A 19952-nucleotide genomic window follows, 5' to 3' on the forward strand; every position below is an offset into this window, starting at 1 on the left:
AGGAAACAAAGTCCATTTACAGGCACTGACAAGGGGTAAAACAGTTTACATTGCACTCTTCTGAAGCTGAAATGTATTTCCTGTTTACATTTCCCTTGATTTTTTTCTCTTGCTCAACAGGTGGCAACACTGTTTCAGAAGACTAGCTGAAACTGACATTAAAGTTTCCAGAGCAGTGTATCTTATATTATAGTCGCACACCAAGGAAAAAAAATTATCACAATGCAAATTGACACTCTTTTAGTTTCACCCCATCATAATCAACCAAGGGTCTTTAAGACATGCTTACAGTACAACAACTGAAAAAAGACCCCATCATCACAGAAAATGGTTGTTGACTAACAACAAGGTTTATAAAAGGTTTTATGGAAACAAGAAGACTAAAAAATAAGACTTATTCTTATTCTTAATAAGCCCTCACCCTTCAATTTTAACACTGGCAACGGTACAAATTAAATATTCTATTTTAGAGCCTCTATAAAAGATATCTGATACTGATTGTTTGCGTCCACACAGTGAGGCGATTCAGTGAGTTTGTGAAATAATTTCTGTACGACAGTGCGCTCTTGTGTCCAAAATATAGAAGTGCACAAGAGATTATTTCACCGCACGTGAGCATGCGTACAATTGTCAGCTGTGCGTCATAACAGTTCTGCGCTCTAGCAGCATATGGGCTTGGAGGTGATGGAGTCTTGTGAAATATGGAAATCTTTAAACACATGTCCATATGATAATATGTCCGTATGTCCGTATGATAAAATCCACAATTTAAGCACAATTTTTTATAATTGTATTGTTATTTATCTTTTAGCAGAACCATCATTATAATTGTACTACTCTCTTATAAAACAAGTACCACGTTACTACACGGTCCTATATGTTTTTTTATTTATTATTATTATAACATGGTAGTGGTACCATGGTACGATGATAGAACCATGGTATTCTTTGAAGTGTCTTACTATGTAAATAGTGTGATAGGAATTGCAATCTGAGAATATGAACCTGCATGCATTACTACAACCTAATAAGAGGATATCTTAAGAAGGACAGTGTTATTTATATAAAGTTGAAATTATTATTGTCATCATTATTTTTATTAAGGAGAAGTAAACAATTAGTAGAAATAAGAACTTAAGTTTCTCAGTGTACATTTGCAAATGTTAATCACTTTTTGTGCATTAGTTAAAATATGCTTTGCATGTTGCACACTGCAGGATTGTGAAATGTCACGTCAGTTATGCTTATGTGTAACACTGTCAATTATTAATTTGACCTTATTGTTATTATTGCCATGAAGATTTATTAAGTATAAATATGAAAAGTCTACAGGTGTAGGATGTTTGTGAAGCATGGGTTTTGAAAGGGAGGGGAGAAGGGGGCGAGGTGCTGTATGCAAACACGTCCAAGAGAGAGATGGTAACGTCAACGCGCATAATGATGAGCCCATGGAACCGTCGGATGTGAACGCGCTTCTTCCTCCCGTTGGTGATCGACCCCTAGGTTTACATATCTGATCATCTGACATTGATCGGCGCATCTCACCTGAAGAGACCGGGAACGAAGCTAAGAAAAAAAATCAATCATCAAAAGTGCTCTCCTTTCGGTCTGCAGGAGGGACGAGAGGAGACTGACTGCGCTTCCCCGCATCATACTCTTCCTCGCGCTGCCGATTCCCCATCACAATGGCTCTGACCATCTGCACTAGATTTACGGACGAATATCAGCTTTTTGAAGAGCTCGGGAAGTAAGTGCTGGATCTTATACTGCAGGATCATTGGATTCCTGTCCATTTGTTATATAATATGCACGCCTGGTGTTACTGAACGCATGGGCTAATGCAAGGATGCGGCTGCGACGCGTCTTCTATTTGACAGCTCCGCTACAATTGCAGCGAACACTTATAATAACCTTGCCGTGAGCGCTTGATTACACAGTATCTGTCTGAGAGCTTTGGGAGCTGCAAACCCAAACGAAATTCTTTGATAATCACGGGCGCGTTTGGAACCGGAACGGAACGGAACGTTCCAAACGTGCCCATGATGCCCAAACTGCAGTGTGTATGTAGGCACCTCTCTAGGTTTTGTGACGCGGTCATTGTGCTCATCACGTCAGATATCTAAACAACTGGGAAAATGTACATTTTAGGGGGGTAGGGTTTGGGCTTTTCCCCCCGGTGACAGAAATACTCATGGCAATGCGACAACAGTGCAGACACACGTTCCCGTACCGTTAATTATCGCGTTGGGGATTCCTCGCGTTGCGTTTGACTGGGGAGGGGAGGGTTCAAAGAGGCCACATCGGTGGTCCTGATCTGCAAGGGTTTCAGGAGATAGACTTGTAGTTTTTAGCATGTGATCTATTTATCTCGGCGTGCTGTTGCCTTCAGATCTAAAATGACCCGGATTGAGTTCGCTTTTAAGCCCATTGTGACCTTAAATTGAAATCACTTGAGTACACAGTCCGTACAAAATATGTTGTCGAAACGTTTCTGCGCCATCTGCGCGGTGGCATCATGTATAAAGATTGGGTAGTACCACAGCTTGGCTCCCCACTGTTACATAGATACAGTATGCCTATTTTTCTATTTGCACGTTTTTGATTTTCATAAAATAGGCTAGAAATGATCATTATTCACTGTATCATTTATCTGAACCCCTCCAAAATAAGTCTGAACAAAGGGTTTGACGTGTATGAATTTATTTAAAAAAAATTTTTGTATACATCTACGTTTTAACATCGTTTCCAAAAATGTTTTCACTCGCAGTCAGTCAGAGCGCGCTAAATACACGCTCGCGAAGTCACTTTTACCTGGGGAGGTTACTATAGCAACAGTATGCTGCTCGAGCACATTCCATTAGGATCAGCAAGCATATCCTCACTTTGACTAATCATTAGTAGCTTACTATCATTAATTGTTACTTATTAATTACTTAATTACTTTATCACATATGTACAAATGAACAAAACAAGACAGTATCTGAAATATAATATGGTTTTAACATTAAATACACCTTTTTAATGTTAAATATACATTTTATAAGGTAATTTATACTTTTTAATAAAAAAAAGCATACAATAAACACACACAAACACATACACACAATGTTATTATAATATGCTTAAAATAAAAGCATTATTTAAATAATGTTTTTTAATGTTTTTGTGAACATCAAGAAATGTTATATTCTATAAAATACACATACATATACAGTATAAATGTTATATTATATACTATAAATATAAACCAGAAATGGTTATAATAAATAACATTATTTAAATCATTTTTAAAATCATTTTGTAAATAATTTATCAACCCCTAAGGATGGTCTTTACAGTAAATAAAATATATTAATATTACATGTATTAATATCACACACACACGCACACACACACACACACACACACACACACACACACACACACACACACACACACACACACACACACACACACACACACACACACACACACACACATATATAGTGAGGTGATTTAACCTTTAATATAGAATCTTATCTTCTTTTTTTTCTCAAAATTATGACATTTTCTTATAGTGAAATTTGGGGGAAGAACAACCACAGCAGAGGGGGCGTTTAAGGTGACGTAATTAACCCCCTCTTTTCCAGCAAGTGGACACACAGATTTGGTGTGTGCATGCAGTCAGCAAATATGCGAAACAATTGCAAAACTCCCACACACACTCATCAAACACACATGGACAAACAACCATGGAAATTCGTAGTTGTGTAACCTTGGAAGCGCTCAGGCTGTGCCTCCACCATGGCACAGATTCTGCTCTCCATGCCATATGTTCTATCTGTTCGGAATCAGGGCCTCGTGCCCATTTTTTTCCTCACCGTCTTCTCTTTTTTCCCTCTTCTTCAGGGGTGCATTCTCTGTCGTGAGGCGATGCGTGAAGATATCATCCGGCCAAGAGTATGCGGCCAAAATCATCAACACAAAGAAGCTGTCAGCCAGGGGTAGGTGACTTATTTAGTGTGCTGTGCTCCATCAGGTGAGATGCAGGACTTGAGTTTGGTACAGTTAATGGGGCATCTAGCGTAGCTAAACATGGCAACATTCTGATGTAAGAGCAGCACATCCGGTTGAACCGGGATAATGCAAGAGACTATGCATCTGGGTCTCATCTGGAGCTCTGTGCACGTGCTCTGATGTAACAGATGCTTGCGTCCAAGCATAGCTATGAAGAAGCTGAAGGGATTATGTGTCTGAGAACCACATACATTCACATATCAATCTGTATATAAACACTCTATATAAATGAGTCTGGATGAAGTAAGTTGAGTGTTTTGTGTTTGTGTGTGTATAAGCACAGTTACATGTGATGTGTATATGTAAGCTTTCAGTGGCTTTGGCTGGTCTTATCCCCTGCTGGAAAGTGAGCAACCCAGTTATTTTAGATCTGTCAGTGTAATTGTTGCTGCTGGCCTGTTTGCCTGCAGGCTCTGCTTCTATAGGGCAAAATAACCAATCAGCTTCCTTAACACCCTCAGAACATCCAATCATTTCTCTTCTACCACAACATCTTTCCTCCTAAGAGCCAATCATGTCACTCATGTTGTCTTTATCTCAACAATTCCATTAAACTTTCTTCTTTTTGAAATGTGAATATGGCATGGAAAATCGAGAATATTTTTTGGATCATTAGGTTTGAAATACACCCCCCTCCCTTTTCTGCACAGTGGGACTGAACTGGACACCTAGATTCTGGGATCATATCACTGCACTGGTGCATGCTGGGATAGCGTTTCCAAAAATACAGCATCGAGTGGTGTGGCAGTTTATGTTGTATTAATTGCTCTGTCTCGTACTCTCCGCTGCACTGGATGCTGTTCTGTGTCAGGGATGGTCTTAACCTCTTTTTACACGATAAGCCCAGGAACTGCGGCTTTTTTTTTTGAGCATACACATGTATATAAATACCACTGCACACACACACACACACACACACACACACACACACACACACACACACACACACACACACACACACACACACACACACACACACACACACACACACACACACACTGACACTAGATCCTTGCAAGTGGGATCATGACCTCCAGTCTTTTCACTGATATAAAACATCACATTATGAAATGTAAAATAGCATAAAATCTCAGCACTGACCAGTGAATGAAAAAAACATTTTGTGCAATGGAAAGATTCCATTTTAAAGGTTCTTTATGGAACCATAGATGCCAATAACGAACCCTGTGTCTGAATATTCATACTTCTTTACTGTAAAGTAGGTGTACGGTACCAAACACCATAACAGACATGTTTTTTATGCAGCAAAAATAAATCTGTTCACTGCTCTAAATTAGTAAGGATAATGCTTAAAAGTCATAAAAATCTGATATTGGAACTTAAGACAATAAATTCACTTACAGAATGATCAAAATACAATCAGTTTATTTTAAAATAAGTTCATAAGCAGATTTCTTCTTATAGGTGAATTTATCTTGCGTGTGTTCAGATACTGATTAATAATGATGAGTTATTTTTATTTTTATTTTTTTTGTGTAAAAATAGAAAAACACAGAGGAGGATAAAGACTGTAAATGAGCGTACTGGGAAAAGAAAAAAGTAAAAAGAGAGGTCAACACAACAAGCTGAGTACAGATTGTGTATTATGTAATGCAAATGCCATGTAGAAGAGCAGAGGCAACAAAATACAGAAAAGAACAAGAAGAAGAAGAAGAAGAAGGGATTGTGTTGGAGTTAGAACAAAAGGAAGCAGGAAAACAGAAGACTGGTGTCTGACAAAACAACCAGATGGTCGTTGTCCATGTTGATGGTGCTACTGTATGTGTTTATGTTATATCAGAGGAATGTTAAAAGAAAGAATCTGCTAGTTTATTATGATTTTATCTCTTGGTGGTGAAGCTAAACTGAGAAAAAAACAATAATCTCTTACCTTATTTGTCCTCATCTGGTCCTCCTGAGCACTGCTGTGCTCAGCTGTACCTCATTTTGTAATCATTGCTTTGATGATGTACTGGAGCTTAGTATGGGTAGACACTGTATTTTATGTGGCAAGAATGAAAACAAGGCTGTGAAGGATATAAATACAGTATGTTCAGTGGTTTGTATGGTTGTGTCATTTGGTGTTGATCGCTACGTTGAGACAACGCTTGTGTATCGACAGGTTTTTCTATGGTTAATATTTTCAAATTGTTGTGCATTTGACTTATATTTGCATTAGGGGGCCTCAGTAAACATCCAATGGTGCTGCAAATGACTTGATTTAAAATAAGACAAAACAAGAATTCAAAATGAGCCATACTTAAAGGAACACTCCACTATTTTTGAAAATAGGCTCATTTTCCAACTCCCCTAGAGTTTTACAGTTTTTGAATCCATTCAGCCAATCTCTGGGTCTGGTGGTAGAACTTTTAGCTTAGCTTAGCATAGATCTGAGTCTGGTTAGACCATTAGCATCTCACTCAAAAATGACCAAAGAGTTTGATATATTTTTCCTAATGAGAGTGTAGAGAATAGAGCTCTTTGCTAAATCATCCTAAAAAAATCATGAATTCATAATGAATGTTTCACATTACAATGCTAAGTTGAACATTTCTGAATACAGACAATAATTCAGAGACTGTATTAATGAAGATTTCACATGAGCCTTGTCTGAGCTGCTGTTCAAGACACAATGTTCATTACCTCTGAATCTCCTTGACCTATGTTGAGTCATTCACTCTTGGTGTGAGAGAGAGGCTACAATCACACGAGAGGATATGGTGCAGCAGAGCAAAAAATAAACTCGGTGGTTTCTCAGACAGCACCTCATATGAAACACACGCACACACATCTCTCTCTTTGTCTTTCTCTCTCTCTCTCTCTCTCTCTCTCTCTCACACACACACACACACACACAGGGTTAAATGGAGATGGAATGAATTGAACACATATGGATTGGCAAACAAACAGCCAAATCTATTTTTTCTTCCTATAAGTCGTATATGATTATGTGGTATTTATGGTGTTTTACATAAGCAGTTTTAAATAAATTCCGGATGATACATACAGTAAATACACAAATACATCTTAAAAACATTTTCTAAATGTCTGTTTAACATGAAAGAAAACTTATTCTAAAAAAATACATCTTCCAGATAAAAACACACACATCAAAAAGAAATATTTATGATGTACCTGTGCGAAAGCGATTAGCCTCATAACCGATTGGCCTACTAGCTCAGTGTACTGCTAGCTGATTAATCTGTAACCTTCCATTGTGAAGAACAATTACACTTTAGAATTATTTGAAAGCATTAAGTACTTAAGTAAAAAAATAGTATGCTTTGAAAGAAAATATCTAAGTGAACTGAATGTATTATAGTTACAAACTGGTGAAGTGCTAACGAAGGACAAAAGTGCTAGAGGAGGATAGTGATCAAAATAAGGAGTTTACTGGATGACGAAGAAGATTAGGTTACATTTACATTCAGGTTACAATAGACATTCACAATACGATCTCTGGTTAACATGCACATTCACATTCACATTCACATTCACATTCACATACACATACACATACACATACACATACACATACACATACACATACACATACACATACACATACACATACACATACACATACACATACACATACACATACATTCAACAACGATCAACAATCACGGACAAGGAGGAACTGAACAGAACAGGTATTTATACACACAGAAGGTAATGAGGGAACTGGAAACAGGTGGGGATCAATCACTTAACTAAAACAAGAAAAGGAAGGTGACCAAATAAGGAAACAAAGTTCAGAAACGTGACAGTTATAACCCTAACCCTAACCAAGCTAAGTAGGATGTTATTTCATAATTCTGTTGCTTTTGAAATATGGCGTTCTGCAATATGTACTATCGAGAATTATGGTAAACTAAAATATACTTCAGTGACATTTTCACAGAATTTTTGTCATGTATTTAAATACATTTGCAATTCCACATTTATAATTAAAAAATTTAGTCAATTAAAAATATACTGGAAAAAATATAGCCCACTATTAACTTGAAATGTAATATCAAATATCACACACATTTAAAATTATAATCAAGTATTTTAGATGTGCTTTAGTATGTTAGTGTATTTAAGTGTGTTAAGAAACATACAGTAGTCATGAAAGTGTATTCTTTTAAGTACACTTAAATGAACTTTTATTTCATTAACATGATATTTTCTGTTAGTGCAATTTTTTTACTTTAAAATTTGAAGTACACTTTGCAGGTTCACAAGGCCTAGCATACAATATAGGTTATGCAAATTACTACAGTACACTATTTATTTATACTAAGTATAACTGTGACTTTTTACAAAAGGATAATCATATATATTACAAATATTACAGTCACTGGTCAAAAAATATCTGAATGTCCTACTGCTTCTTTCAGGATTTTGCAGTGAGCATTTAACTGACACTTTACTATCCCACAAGACCAAAAAACTTTAAAATGAAGTGACCTGGCTGATGTTATACTGTAGGTCACATGACAGTTCCAATATGACACATGTAGTATATTCAGATTTTATTTGTACTACACACATGTATCCTTACAGAATATACTTTAATAGTCAAGAAGTAAGTTCTCTATTAAATGTGGTACTACTGGGCAATATAAAATTTGGATGCAGTGGAAAGCATGCAAGTCACTGGAATGCCATTATAGATCCTTCTGGCATAATTTAACACTTGAACATAAATACAAGAATGCAAACTTCTGATTACATACAGTATATGGCTGATGTTGGTCAGATATTCTGGTCTGTTTTCTTTTTCTGGCTGCATCTAAAACTTAAACCATCATACCTGCAAGGACTTCATTTTTCAGTTTCTGAACACAGCCTATTTCTCTGTTCAGGCTATGTGCAAAACTAGTAGGTCAGTGCTCAGACTGTGTAGCATAGCACAGAGAGAAACTCAATGCCCACTTTAATAAACTAGGCCATGAAATTCTGAGGAGAGATAGCTAGGGCACTTTTAATTAGAGACACATTATCTCAGTTCCCTGTCTCTCTCTTTAGATCTTTGACCAGTAGTTCAGATTCTCTCATGTCTGAGGGCTGTAACTCAATAAAGTTTTTGTCTCGTTGGAGCTAAAGGGTCACTTGCCTGAGAGACACAGAGGTCTATCGCCTTTTGTCCTTGAGGCTGTAAACAAAAGAGCTAAACTGCATCACAGTTTGCAGAATCGTCAGTATGTTTCAGGCTGAACCGTGTATCCATTGAGAACTGAATGTTCTTTTCTAAACTCTTGTCTGGGTGGTTGAAGTTGCACATCTTCAGTGTGTCATTAATTGTTGTGTGTTTGTGTGTGTGTGTGTGTGTGTGGGGGGGGGGGGGGGGGGGGTCATCAATTTGAACTGCAGTCATCTCTTACCAAAAGTAATAGACTGATGCATCAGTCAGGCCTATAAATCAGCTATTTTGAGATTATTGGCCTCGGTAGGCCAATTAACAGATGCATTAGCTTTCCCTAATGTCTCCTTAATGTCTCTCCTAGTGCCAGTTTCAAAACTGATCATCAGCCTAGTCAATGAATAATGGATTTCTTACAAATATTTTCAGTGGGGTTTTACGGAAGTCGGCCAATCACTTTCTCCAGAGCGCTATTGATTTTTAATTAACAATAATGTATAAACCTCACTAAATTGATTAACCATGAGCTCTGAAGTCACTTCTATGTGTGTTTTTGTAGTTTTATTTTATTTTATTATTTTTTGTATAATAGCCTAATTCCCTGTGGATATTGCTGCTGCACACAAACTATGGAAACAAGAACTGCACCATTTGCGACTGATGTAATTGAATCAGTCTTCTTACAATTTCAAACAACTTATACAAAAAAAGACTATTTTGCGATAAACTTCAAACATATTACATTTTATAATTGTAATTGATGTCTATAAATTAGTAATTTATATTTTATCTTTCAGTTCTTTTATTTATTTGATTATTCTTCATGGGGTTTGTAGTTTAATGCTTACAATCATTTAACTACAACAAAAAATGACTGATGACACTAATATATATATATATATATATATATATATATATATATATATATATATATATATATATATATATATATATATATGTAAAATATTTTCAGATTAATTGTGAACATTGTTGCCTATATCAAATATACTGCACTCTCAGAAAAAAAAGGTAAAAACGCTGTCACTGGAATGGTACCTTTTCAAAAGACACACCTTTGTACCTAAAGAGTCCATAGTGGTTAATTAAAGGCACATAATAGTACCTAAAGTGTACATACCTGAAAGCTACACAAGTGTACCTTTTGAAAAGGTACCGCCCCAGTGACAGCTTTTGTACCTTTTTTTCTGAGAGGGTGGCTAGTGTTCAGTATTGACACTGGCCATTGATAACCCATATCAGATAACCAGTGGTCACTATTACGAGTCTCGTCCATGTAATAGACTCTGAGTACTGGGCATCTCAGTGTGAAAACTAAAAACAAGTTTGCAGTAAAGCTTAACAGTTTTCTTTGTAAGACTTTGGTGTGGGAGTTTTTGACTTGGCATTTAATGGTGGAATAAGTACGCTGGTGATCATGAACAACTCAACATCCCAGCTGTTAAGAGAGGCATCTTCTGTGATTTACAATTGAATTTGATTTGTCACAGTTTATGCAGTCCCTCAAAAATAAAAATATATGCTTTTGAATTTTGTATGGACTATACATGCAGCAGTTAAAAAAGAGCAGTAACAGTTTATTAATAAAGCTGTATCTGTAAGATAAAGAAGTCAGTGCATGGTTCTTTTCTGGTCTGAATATAAGCAGCTGGGTACAGATCAGAAGATTGTGAACCTTGCTATTTATTTATTTATTTATTTATTTATTTATCAAGCATGATTGCTCTGGCCAAGTCAAAGGACCAGGTTTGGTCATTCATTTCAGAGTTTTATTGCTCTTTCTCTCTCTCTCTCTCTCTCTCTCTCTCTCTCTCTCTCTCTCTCCCTCCCTCTCTCTCTCTCTCTCTCTCTCTCTATCTTTCTCTCTCCCTCTCTCTCCGATGATCTCAAATCTCTCATTAATCTCCTGGAAAAGCAGCACAAAACATGAAGGAATAGTCTCTATCTTACACACACACACACACACACACACACACACACACAGACACTGCTGCAGTGCGGAAGGCTTCAGATAGGGAGTAAAAAAAGAGAACAGCAGCAAAAAGAGGGGAGGAGGCAGGACTGTCAAATGTAGGCCTTTGCCTGCTACTGACCAGACTGCATTTTACACTACTACTGACAAGCCTGATTCATATATAGTCTAGTTTACAGTTCTTTAAACAGTCCATGTACAAATGCCAGGATCCACAAATCTGTTGACATTCAGCCCTTGGTTTATGGTTTAGAAGGATTTTTACTCCTTTTTCTCCAAACTGATGCTACAATTGATAGCCCATGTGAGTGCCAGTGGCAAGAAGATAACAGCGCATGTCAAAAGACTATGATGTCATTTGACATTCTTCTACATTTAATAGAACGCTAAAACATTTTTTTGCATTACTCTACCCATCTCTCTCTGTAAAATATTATGATATTTTATATATATCATATTTTGTATTAATTATACAATATTCTTAAGAATGTTACTTTTTTTTACTTTTGTTATGCTGATTATAAGTTATAAGTTAATTATATAGATTTCAATAAGATTAATATAAGATTATATAGATTTCAGATGTTTATATAATATGCCTTACTCTCTATTATATTCTGGACACTAATGCAAAAATCAATAATTCTGGTCTGCTGCATTAATTGTTTTATTGATGCTGTCCAATAATGAAAGTCTTATTTATGATGGTAGTTGTTCTTGGTTCAAAGCCAGATTAATAACACTAATATTGTTCAGTGTATGAAAAAGCCATCTGCTTCAGCACAGATCTAAGCACATCTTGGGAATTCTCTTACTTATCTGCGCATAATTCTTGTGCTGAAACATTTTTGTTTAAATATGTTATGTGAGAAAAATGTTCATGGATTGTTAAGAACTATTTACTGACATGTAGTCTCATTTGAATGGATTGACAGGAGATGGTGTAAAAAGTTTGGTGCTGAACTTTGAGAGTTCTGCTGCGATTGCTTGGGTTCTGTGGATCTAGAGGGTTCTGATATTTGCATGCAGGGCTGGTTCCACTGCAGAGAGGAAGAGAGGCCTTCGCGTTCTGATTGGTGGAGGAGTTGCTAGACAACAGATGTCTGTCCGGTTGGTAGGTGGACTACCTGTGGAACTGGGGGGAGTTTATTAGTGATAGAAAGAGAGAGTTATGACAAGCTGAAATAAACTGATCTTATTCTGTAAAAACAGGAAACTGAGTGATTTGAGCTAATGTGCATGCTATTGTATCTCCCTTATACCCTCAAATGAGAGAAGGATCTAAATGTGGCCTAAGGCTGAGCAGAAATGAGCTATTCATTTATGATCTCAATACAAATTCAAATGAATCACAATTTCATATGATTCACCCGACCTCATTTCACAATGAATCAGCTGTGGTAATGACTATGTGCATAACGGCATGCATTTCATGCTATTTTTGCAGTGTTTCATGCATACTGTGCAGCAAAATGTGCGCAGCATGTACAAAATACTGCAAAATGAAAAGTTGGAAATGAAAGGTTGATTAAATATTCATGTATTTTATATCGAAGAAAGAAATTACATGAGGGTGAGTAGATGACAGAATAGTTTTAGGTGAACTATCCCATTTTTAAATCAGAAATTTTAACAAAAACAACAACAACCCCTTGTAAGCTAAATTTAGCATGAATTTAGAATTCAGCACAATGAGGTCATGTGCAACCACATAACATTTTGAATTGTTACATATTGCAGACTATTTCTTCTTTTTTCCCCATTAGGCAGTACTGCACACTATGCAGTACGGTGTTTTTATTAAACAAAATTTGCTTTCTTAATTTGTTTTTCCCCCTTTCCCCCTTAACTGTGGCTTATTGAATGATTGTGACTGCTGCCAGATGCTTAAAATAATTCTGAATCCTGAATAGTGTCACATGATTCTTTAGAGAGCTGTGTTTTTTCTAATTGCGAGTTAAGTTTAGAATGTTTTTATATGGGATTAGTACAGAAGAGAGAGGAGCACATGTGGTTATTTATAGTTTTCTGCAGGTCAGGGTGCCATCTGCCTAGCATACACACTCACAGGCATCAAAACACTGTCCTCTGGTGGTGTTTAAAATATCTGCACTCTCTAACAGAAACATGAAAATGTACTGTATTATGAACACATTCGCAGTACCTGCAGTACTTTAGCGGTTAAAACATGTCCAGTATATCAGCTATAATCTCAACAAATTATGTTTTTGGAATCTGTTTCAGATCACCAGAAGTTGGAGAGAGAGGCAAGGATTTGTCGTCTCTTGAAACACCCCAATATTGGTAATGGACTGAGATTTCCAGAGACACTTTACCAGAAATTTGTATTGGCTAATGGTAACTAAAGATGAGAAAAATTCTCTTTGTAGTTCGACTCCACGACAGTATATCGGAGGAGGGTTTCCATTACCTAGTTTTTGATCTGTAAGTATATATATATTAACTTTATCTCCTCTTTTTCTCCACACTTCATATTAGGTTTTCTTTTCCATCTTTGCTTCCTCAGTGTGCCTCATTTACAAACTGCTACTGATATTTATGTGATAACAGGACAGAACCCAGAGGGCAGCCTTCGGCAAACCTCTGAGCCTGTGAGCCCTCTTTCAGCATTGCTTATAGAACTGACTTTTAAAATATATATATATTTTTTGATGTTCACAATGCTGCTACATACAGTTGTCAGTCCTGTTTTACAGCATTAAATAGTTACGTTCACAAAAAGTTTGATTAAAAACTAGCATGAAAACCCCATTCTTATAACATATGATATACCCTACCTGTCAAAAGTTCTAGAATAATTATATATTTATAAATGTTTTTGCTAAGTATTTTATACTCATTTACTTGAAAATATGGTAAAAATATTATTACAATTATTATTACAATTTAATTTTTACAATTAAAAAGAACTTTTTTCTATTTTAATCGATATGAAATTATTTATAAAAAAAAATATCATATATAATAATTATAATTTATATTTGTAATAATTTCAAAAAATTATAATTGGGGAACAATTTTTAATGATGATTCTTATTATTATTATCAATGCCTAAAACAGTTTTTGCTGCTTAACATGTTTTGTGGAAACAGTAATACGTTTTCTTTCAGGATTTTTTTATGTAATGAAAGTTCAACGAACAGCATTTATTCAAAATAGAAATCTTTTGAGACTTAAAATGTGTATATATATACCTATATATATATATATATACCTATATATATATATATATATATATATATATATATATATACATATATATATATATATATACCTATATATATATATATATATACATACCTATATATATATGTGATATTTGGATCAAATAAATGCAGCCTTGAAGCGCATAAGACACTTTTTTTCTGATACATTAAAAAATCATAATTATTACAAACTTTTGACTGGTAGTATAATTAATATATTACTGAATGAGCAGGACAATCTTGACTGTATAAATATAGGCTTTGAAATAGAGCAGACCAGTTGATTGTGCTGACATTGAGAAATGTCTTCTGTCATAAATGGCTTATGATGTAGTTCGGCTAGTAGCTGATGCGGCTGAAAAGGCAGACAAAGAGAGAGGAGAACCCAAGGACGAAACAAGTGGTGAAAAACAAGAAGAGAGACACAAGCTGTCATATTCAGTAATATTCAACTGTTTGTGACCCACATTCACACAGTATGACAACTGCTCGCACTGCTATTTTTGAATACTGTTAGATTTTGTATGAATAAACATAGAGTGTTGATTTTTAGTTTTGGTTTTGAATAGAACTCAACGATACAGCTCACTTTAACACTGGACTCAGAAGCTATCAACCAAATGGCAAATATTTTATACAAAATATAACACAACATTAACACATTTTTGAGGAAAACACATCAAATTAAGCATTGTGAAAGACGTTACTGAATCAGCCTGGCTAGTCTGAATCAGCAAATGTGTCTACTTAGCCAAAACTTAGTGCATTCAGTAGTATGCTTTAACCATTTTTCAAATGCAATATACTGTACTTAATAAAATAGCAGAATTAATTTAATGCACTTAAAGTCCTATATAAGTGGTTAAAAAAAACTATAATACATTTTAATTTAATTGCAAATAACTTGCAAATAAGCAACTTCACTTCTTTAGTAACAGTAAATTCTCTGATTGGTGAATCTGGCTTCAGGATTGTGGATAGAAAAGCGCTCCACCGGGAATTAAACATATTTTGAAATGACATTGCATTTATGGAAGGACATAGCAACACTTGAACCCCCCAATCCCCCCCCCACCCCCACACAACCAAATTTTTTTTATAAAAGCTTATTTGAATGGCTTTGAAATTCATTAACTTTAACTTTATTGACCTTTGACCTCAGGGTTACTGGAGGTGAGCTGTTTGAAGACATTGTAGCAAGAGAGTACTACAGTGAGGCTGATGCCAGGTAAGAACATTCAGACAGACATATTATAAAAATAGCGTATTACAACATTCATTAACGTCGAGTTTGTTTTACATAAAATATGCTTACAGACAGCTCTTTTAGGTCACATGACTCTTTTGTGAGCCTGTTTCTCTGCGTGTGTGTTATTTATACCAATGATAAATTATACACTGCTTCTCTTTACAGCCTCACCTCCTCAAATTTAATTTTGCATGTGTAAAGGAAAATGTGCATGTGTGTCTAATTGGGGCTTTGATTAATGATGATTAATGACCGCATACATTCATGAATGTATCATTCTATGTACAATTCATAAATGCATTTTTAAGTCCCTAAATTCTCTCTTTTTACTGATTATGTCGCTGGTCTTTGTCACTCTAACCTTACTTTATGTCTTACCTTTCTCTGTCACTCTCTCTCTCTCTCTCTCTCTCTCTCTCTTTTAGTCATTGCATTCAGCAGATTTTGGAGAGTGTTCATCACTGCCATGTTAATGGGATCGTCCACAGGGATCTGAAGGTCAGGACACACACACTTATGCTTCTCCAGACAGTGGCGCTCAATGTAGCACAGTGCAGTGCCAAATATAGCACAGTCTGACGTTGCCGGATCTCATATTGTCTAACAGAAAATAGCCTTGCTGTGTCTGAGAATCTAATATCTAATCCTTTCAAAGCCTTTTAGTTAGTGATAATCAATCCACATTTGTGCGATACAATTCAGACTTTGACAGATTTAGCTTTTTTGTCCTTTGTCCAAAATGTCCTGCTGAGGATGAATGAGTCATCATAGCATGGCTGCTGTTAAAAAAAGTCTTTAATTCAATAAATAGCTACTTTTAGAAAAGCCATTACCTAAGGGACAATTAGGACCATTTAGTGATATGCTTGTGTGTCTGTATGCTATTCTTAAAGCCTGAGAATTTGCTGTTGGCCAGTAAGATGAAGGGTGCGGCAGTTAAGCTTGCTGACTTTGGTTTGGCCATAGAGGTCCAGGGTGATCAGCAGGCATGGTTTGGTAAGCACTACAAAATGTATATATTTATATATATATATATATATATATATATTCTATCCACTTGTATCTTTAAAGCAGTGTTTCCCGTACCCCTATTTAATAGGGACACTATGCTGCTGTAAAATAAATTATATTTTACAAGTTTGCAGTTTTAATTTATAATATTGTTTTTATAATATTTCATTATAATATTAAAAGAATTGATACATGGTTCGATATCGATAATAATCATTAATCGATAATGGTTGCAGGCAGAAGAAGCAATTTAACATGAATCGCTCTGTGGAGTTATTAGTTTGAATTACTTTTTGAATTGTGTTACTTTTGATTTTAAAAGGGAACACTGCTTTATTAGTATTTTTGCTCTAAGCAATTTTGCATGATTAAGCTTTTGCATGCCGACTGGGAAAAATACACATTTAATTGTTCTAAACTATAACAATTAAGTACTATAGAAACTGCTCCCTTACTTTTCTAAACCGCTCTCTCTGTTCAGGTTTCGCTGGTACTCCAGGGTACCTGTCCCCAGAGGTCTTGAGGAAGGATCCTTATGGCAAACCTGTGGACATGTGGGCCTGCGGTAAGGGATAAATGAGTCACAAAAAATATCAACCTCGTAAGTGAGTCGGTGTGATGGATTTCGCTGTTGAAGTAGATTAACCGATTATTAAATTATTGCAGTCTGAGTTTTTAAGCAACATCGATTCTAATCAGCTAAATGGAGTGTCCCTGGTGAATTGTCTTTAAAACTAGTTAGTCCAATGCAAGCAGTTGAACGAATGTTTCAATTAAGTCTTAATGAAAAAATGATTGCACAATTATGAAAATGTATCATCAGGAAGTTCTACCTACTTACGAAAAGATGACCAGATCGTAATACAATGGAACTTTGAGATATACAGTACATTCTGAATATTATGGAATGATTACCATATCGATGCACCATAGTATTTAAGTATATATAGTTTATATATATTGCAATAGGACATGCCAAAAAACTTAGTAGTACCAATGTACCATGTCCATAAAAAAAAGAAAAAAACCTTATATGGTTTCACAATATAGTACTCAATGCTAGGATATGATTGCTTGAATACAGACCAAATTTATGTCCAAGTTATCTGATATTCAATGATTTGTTTGAAGAATGTTCCTCTTTCAGTGAGGCCATAATAGATGTTATAATATGTTTCATAGGTGTGATTCTCTACATTTTGCTGGTTGGATATCCACCATTTTGGGATGAAGACCAGCATCGCCTCTATCAGCAGATTAAGGCTGGTGCATATGACGTGAGTCTGAATTTCCAATGACTTGCCTGCAAAATGTTCACAAAAAAGGTGCACTAAGAACACACTAAAGACCTACAAATGCAACATCTGATGATATTGCTAATAACTCTGATTACTGATGCCATCTTCAGGCTTCTAAGACTTACAGACAAGAATTATTATTTGATGGATTATTCTGTTATGTTTCATGTCTGTATGTAGTTTCCTTCTCCTGAGTGGGACACGGTGACCCCTGAAGCTAAAGATCTGATTAATAAGATGTTGACTATCAATCCTTCTAAACGCATTACAGCTGCTGAAGCCCTCAAACACCCTTGGATCTGCGTATGTGTTTCAACACACAAACACACACTAAAATGTAGTGCTTCTTTATATACAACAAAATAATTTCCTAATCCTCTCTAATGGCTTGGAATCATTCTGTCTTTCTGTAGCAACGCTCCACTGTAGCCTCTATGATGCACAGACAGGAAACTGTGGAGTGCTTGAAGAAATTCAATGCCAGAAGGAAACTCAAGGTTAGTTTTGGTCTGACTTTACTCAGACAACTTCTACACGTGTTTTGAGCTTCAGCTTTCTTTACATTTCAGAGTTTCACAAACCATGCATTTAACTTTTCACTGCAAGATCTAGATCCAGAAGGCTTCTTTTAAATGTACTGTTTTATATTATAGCATTACTACTGTATATACTATACTAATTAATTATTACATTTGTCAATTATTACAGAGAGTAAGTTAGTTATTTTTGGCTAATGATGTAGTTGCAGGCTTGGCTCCCTCAGACAATGTTGTGGAAAAGTGAAAGTTTTCAATTGTTTTTGCCAGAAAATTATTCATTATTTCCAAAAACTAGAAGAATCGATTGTGTAATTCAATGATTATTTAAAATGCCCAAACAAACAAGATATGGAAATTAGTCGTCCTCTAAATACATCATAAAAATGAGGGTATACATTGCTCCTGTTGTTGCTTCTATACTATTTTTTTTTTCATTTCTCTCTTGCTTGTTGTTTTATTCCTTTTCTTTCATTTTCAAAACCTTTTTTGCAACTAGGGTGCAATTTTGACCACTCTCCTGGTCACAAGAAACTTCTCAGGTATGTCTGGCTCTGCTGAGCTGCATGTGTGAATGTGTGTGTGTGCTTATCCTACAGTTTTAAAGTATTAAACTCTCTTTTTTTATCTTCTTATGTGTGAACTTGATTCATAATGCTATTTTTTCCTAATCCTTGTTATTAGTTATTTTTCTGTTCATTTGGTGTTTATTTTTATTATTTTTATTTAAACAAAGGCTTTTAAAGGAAGGTGGTAACACACACAATTTCAGACATTTTATTTAACGTTTCTTTTCTGTTTATCATTGCTTTATCTCTTTTTGGGGTGGGGGGTCCGGTGTGTCTCGTGAGGTAAGAGTCTGATTGGACTTAATAAGGGGATGTGTTTTTACTCTAACCAGTGAGCTGGTTTGCTTGTTTGACACACTTCCCTGTTACTCTGAGCTACTAATTACCCTTGTTTGCATGGAATCAAACAGATTACATTCATAATGTCAACTGACACTTAGCTGAACTTATATGAACTTGTATTCGGTGTTTTAAACAAACAAAACTTGAAGTTTCAACTGCAAATATGCATATTCAGTAATATAATAAAAACCAGTTCTTTATGAATGTAATCACAATAATAATTCTAAGTTACTGGGAGAGTTTTCTGTCTTGCTCATTTTCTGGTTATATTTCCATTTGCATATGTTCATGTACATCCTGGAATGTTACATTTATTTATAAGGTAAAAAAAAATCATAGGTTTCACATTTACATATGATGGCTGTTACCAAAATATAGTTGGAAACGCGTTTTAATAGAATTTGAGTTACCGTAATAACTCTAAGGTCATCTGCACTTATTTTTTGATAAACTGTATTTTAAAACAACTCTATCTTTGAGGGTAAGTGTGTGAGCTTTATTCATACTCTTGGTTCAAGATGTTTGAAGACTGTAAAATATTT

At 35.4% G+C, this 19952-nt stretch overlaps 1 protein-coding gene across 6 annotated transcripts in view; it reads left to right on the top strand.

Annotated features, from left to right (window-relative positions):
* Positions 1-1374: 1374 nt before the first annotated feature.
* LOC132142279 (calcium/calmodulin-dependent protein kinase type II delta 2 chain-like) overlaps positions 1375-19952 on the top strand; it is a 29932-nt gene continuing 11354 nt past the window's right edge. For 2 of the 6 annotated variants that reach the window (XM_059552032.1, XM_059552033.1), the window contains exons 1-12: positions 1386-1747; positions 3889-3983; positions 13422-13481; positions 13568-13622; positions 15568-15633; positions 16080-16152; positions 16548-16650; positions 17147-17230; positions 17848-17942; positions 18144-18266; positions 18377-18460; positions 18999-19041. In XM_059552032.1, the coding sequence (XP_059408015.1) occupies positions 1686-1747; positions 3889-3983; positions 13422-13481; positions 13568-13622; positions 15568-15633; positions 16080-16152; positions 16548-16650; positions 17147-17230; positions 17848-17942; positions 18144-18266; positions 18377-18460; positions 18999-19041 (943 nt within the window). In that variant the 5' untranslated portion in view covers positions 1386-1685. Of the gene's footprint in view, positions 1748-3888; positions 3984-13421; positions 13482-13567; positions 13623-15567; positions 15634-16079; positions 16153-16547; positions 16651-17146; positions 17231-17847; positions 17943-18143; positions 18267-18376; positions 18461-18998; positions 19042-19952 lie in introns of all 6 variants that reach the window. The other 4 variants (XM_059552028.1, XM_059552030.1, XM_059552027.1 and 1 more) reach the window with 4 other exon arrangements.

The sequence above is a fragment of the Carassius carassius genome, chromosome 6, assembly GCF_963082965.1.
Source record: "Carassius carassius chromosome 6, fCarCar2.1, whole genome shotgun sequence".
NCBI classification, from domain to species: domain Eukaryota; kingdom Metazoa; phylum Chordata; class Actinopteri; order Cypriniformes; family Cyprinidae; genus Carassius; species Carassius carassius.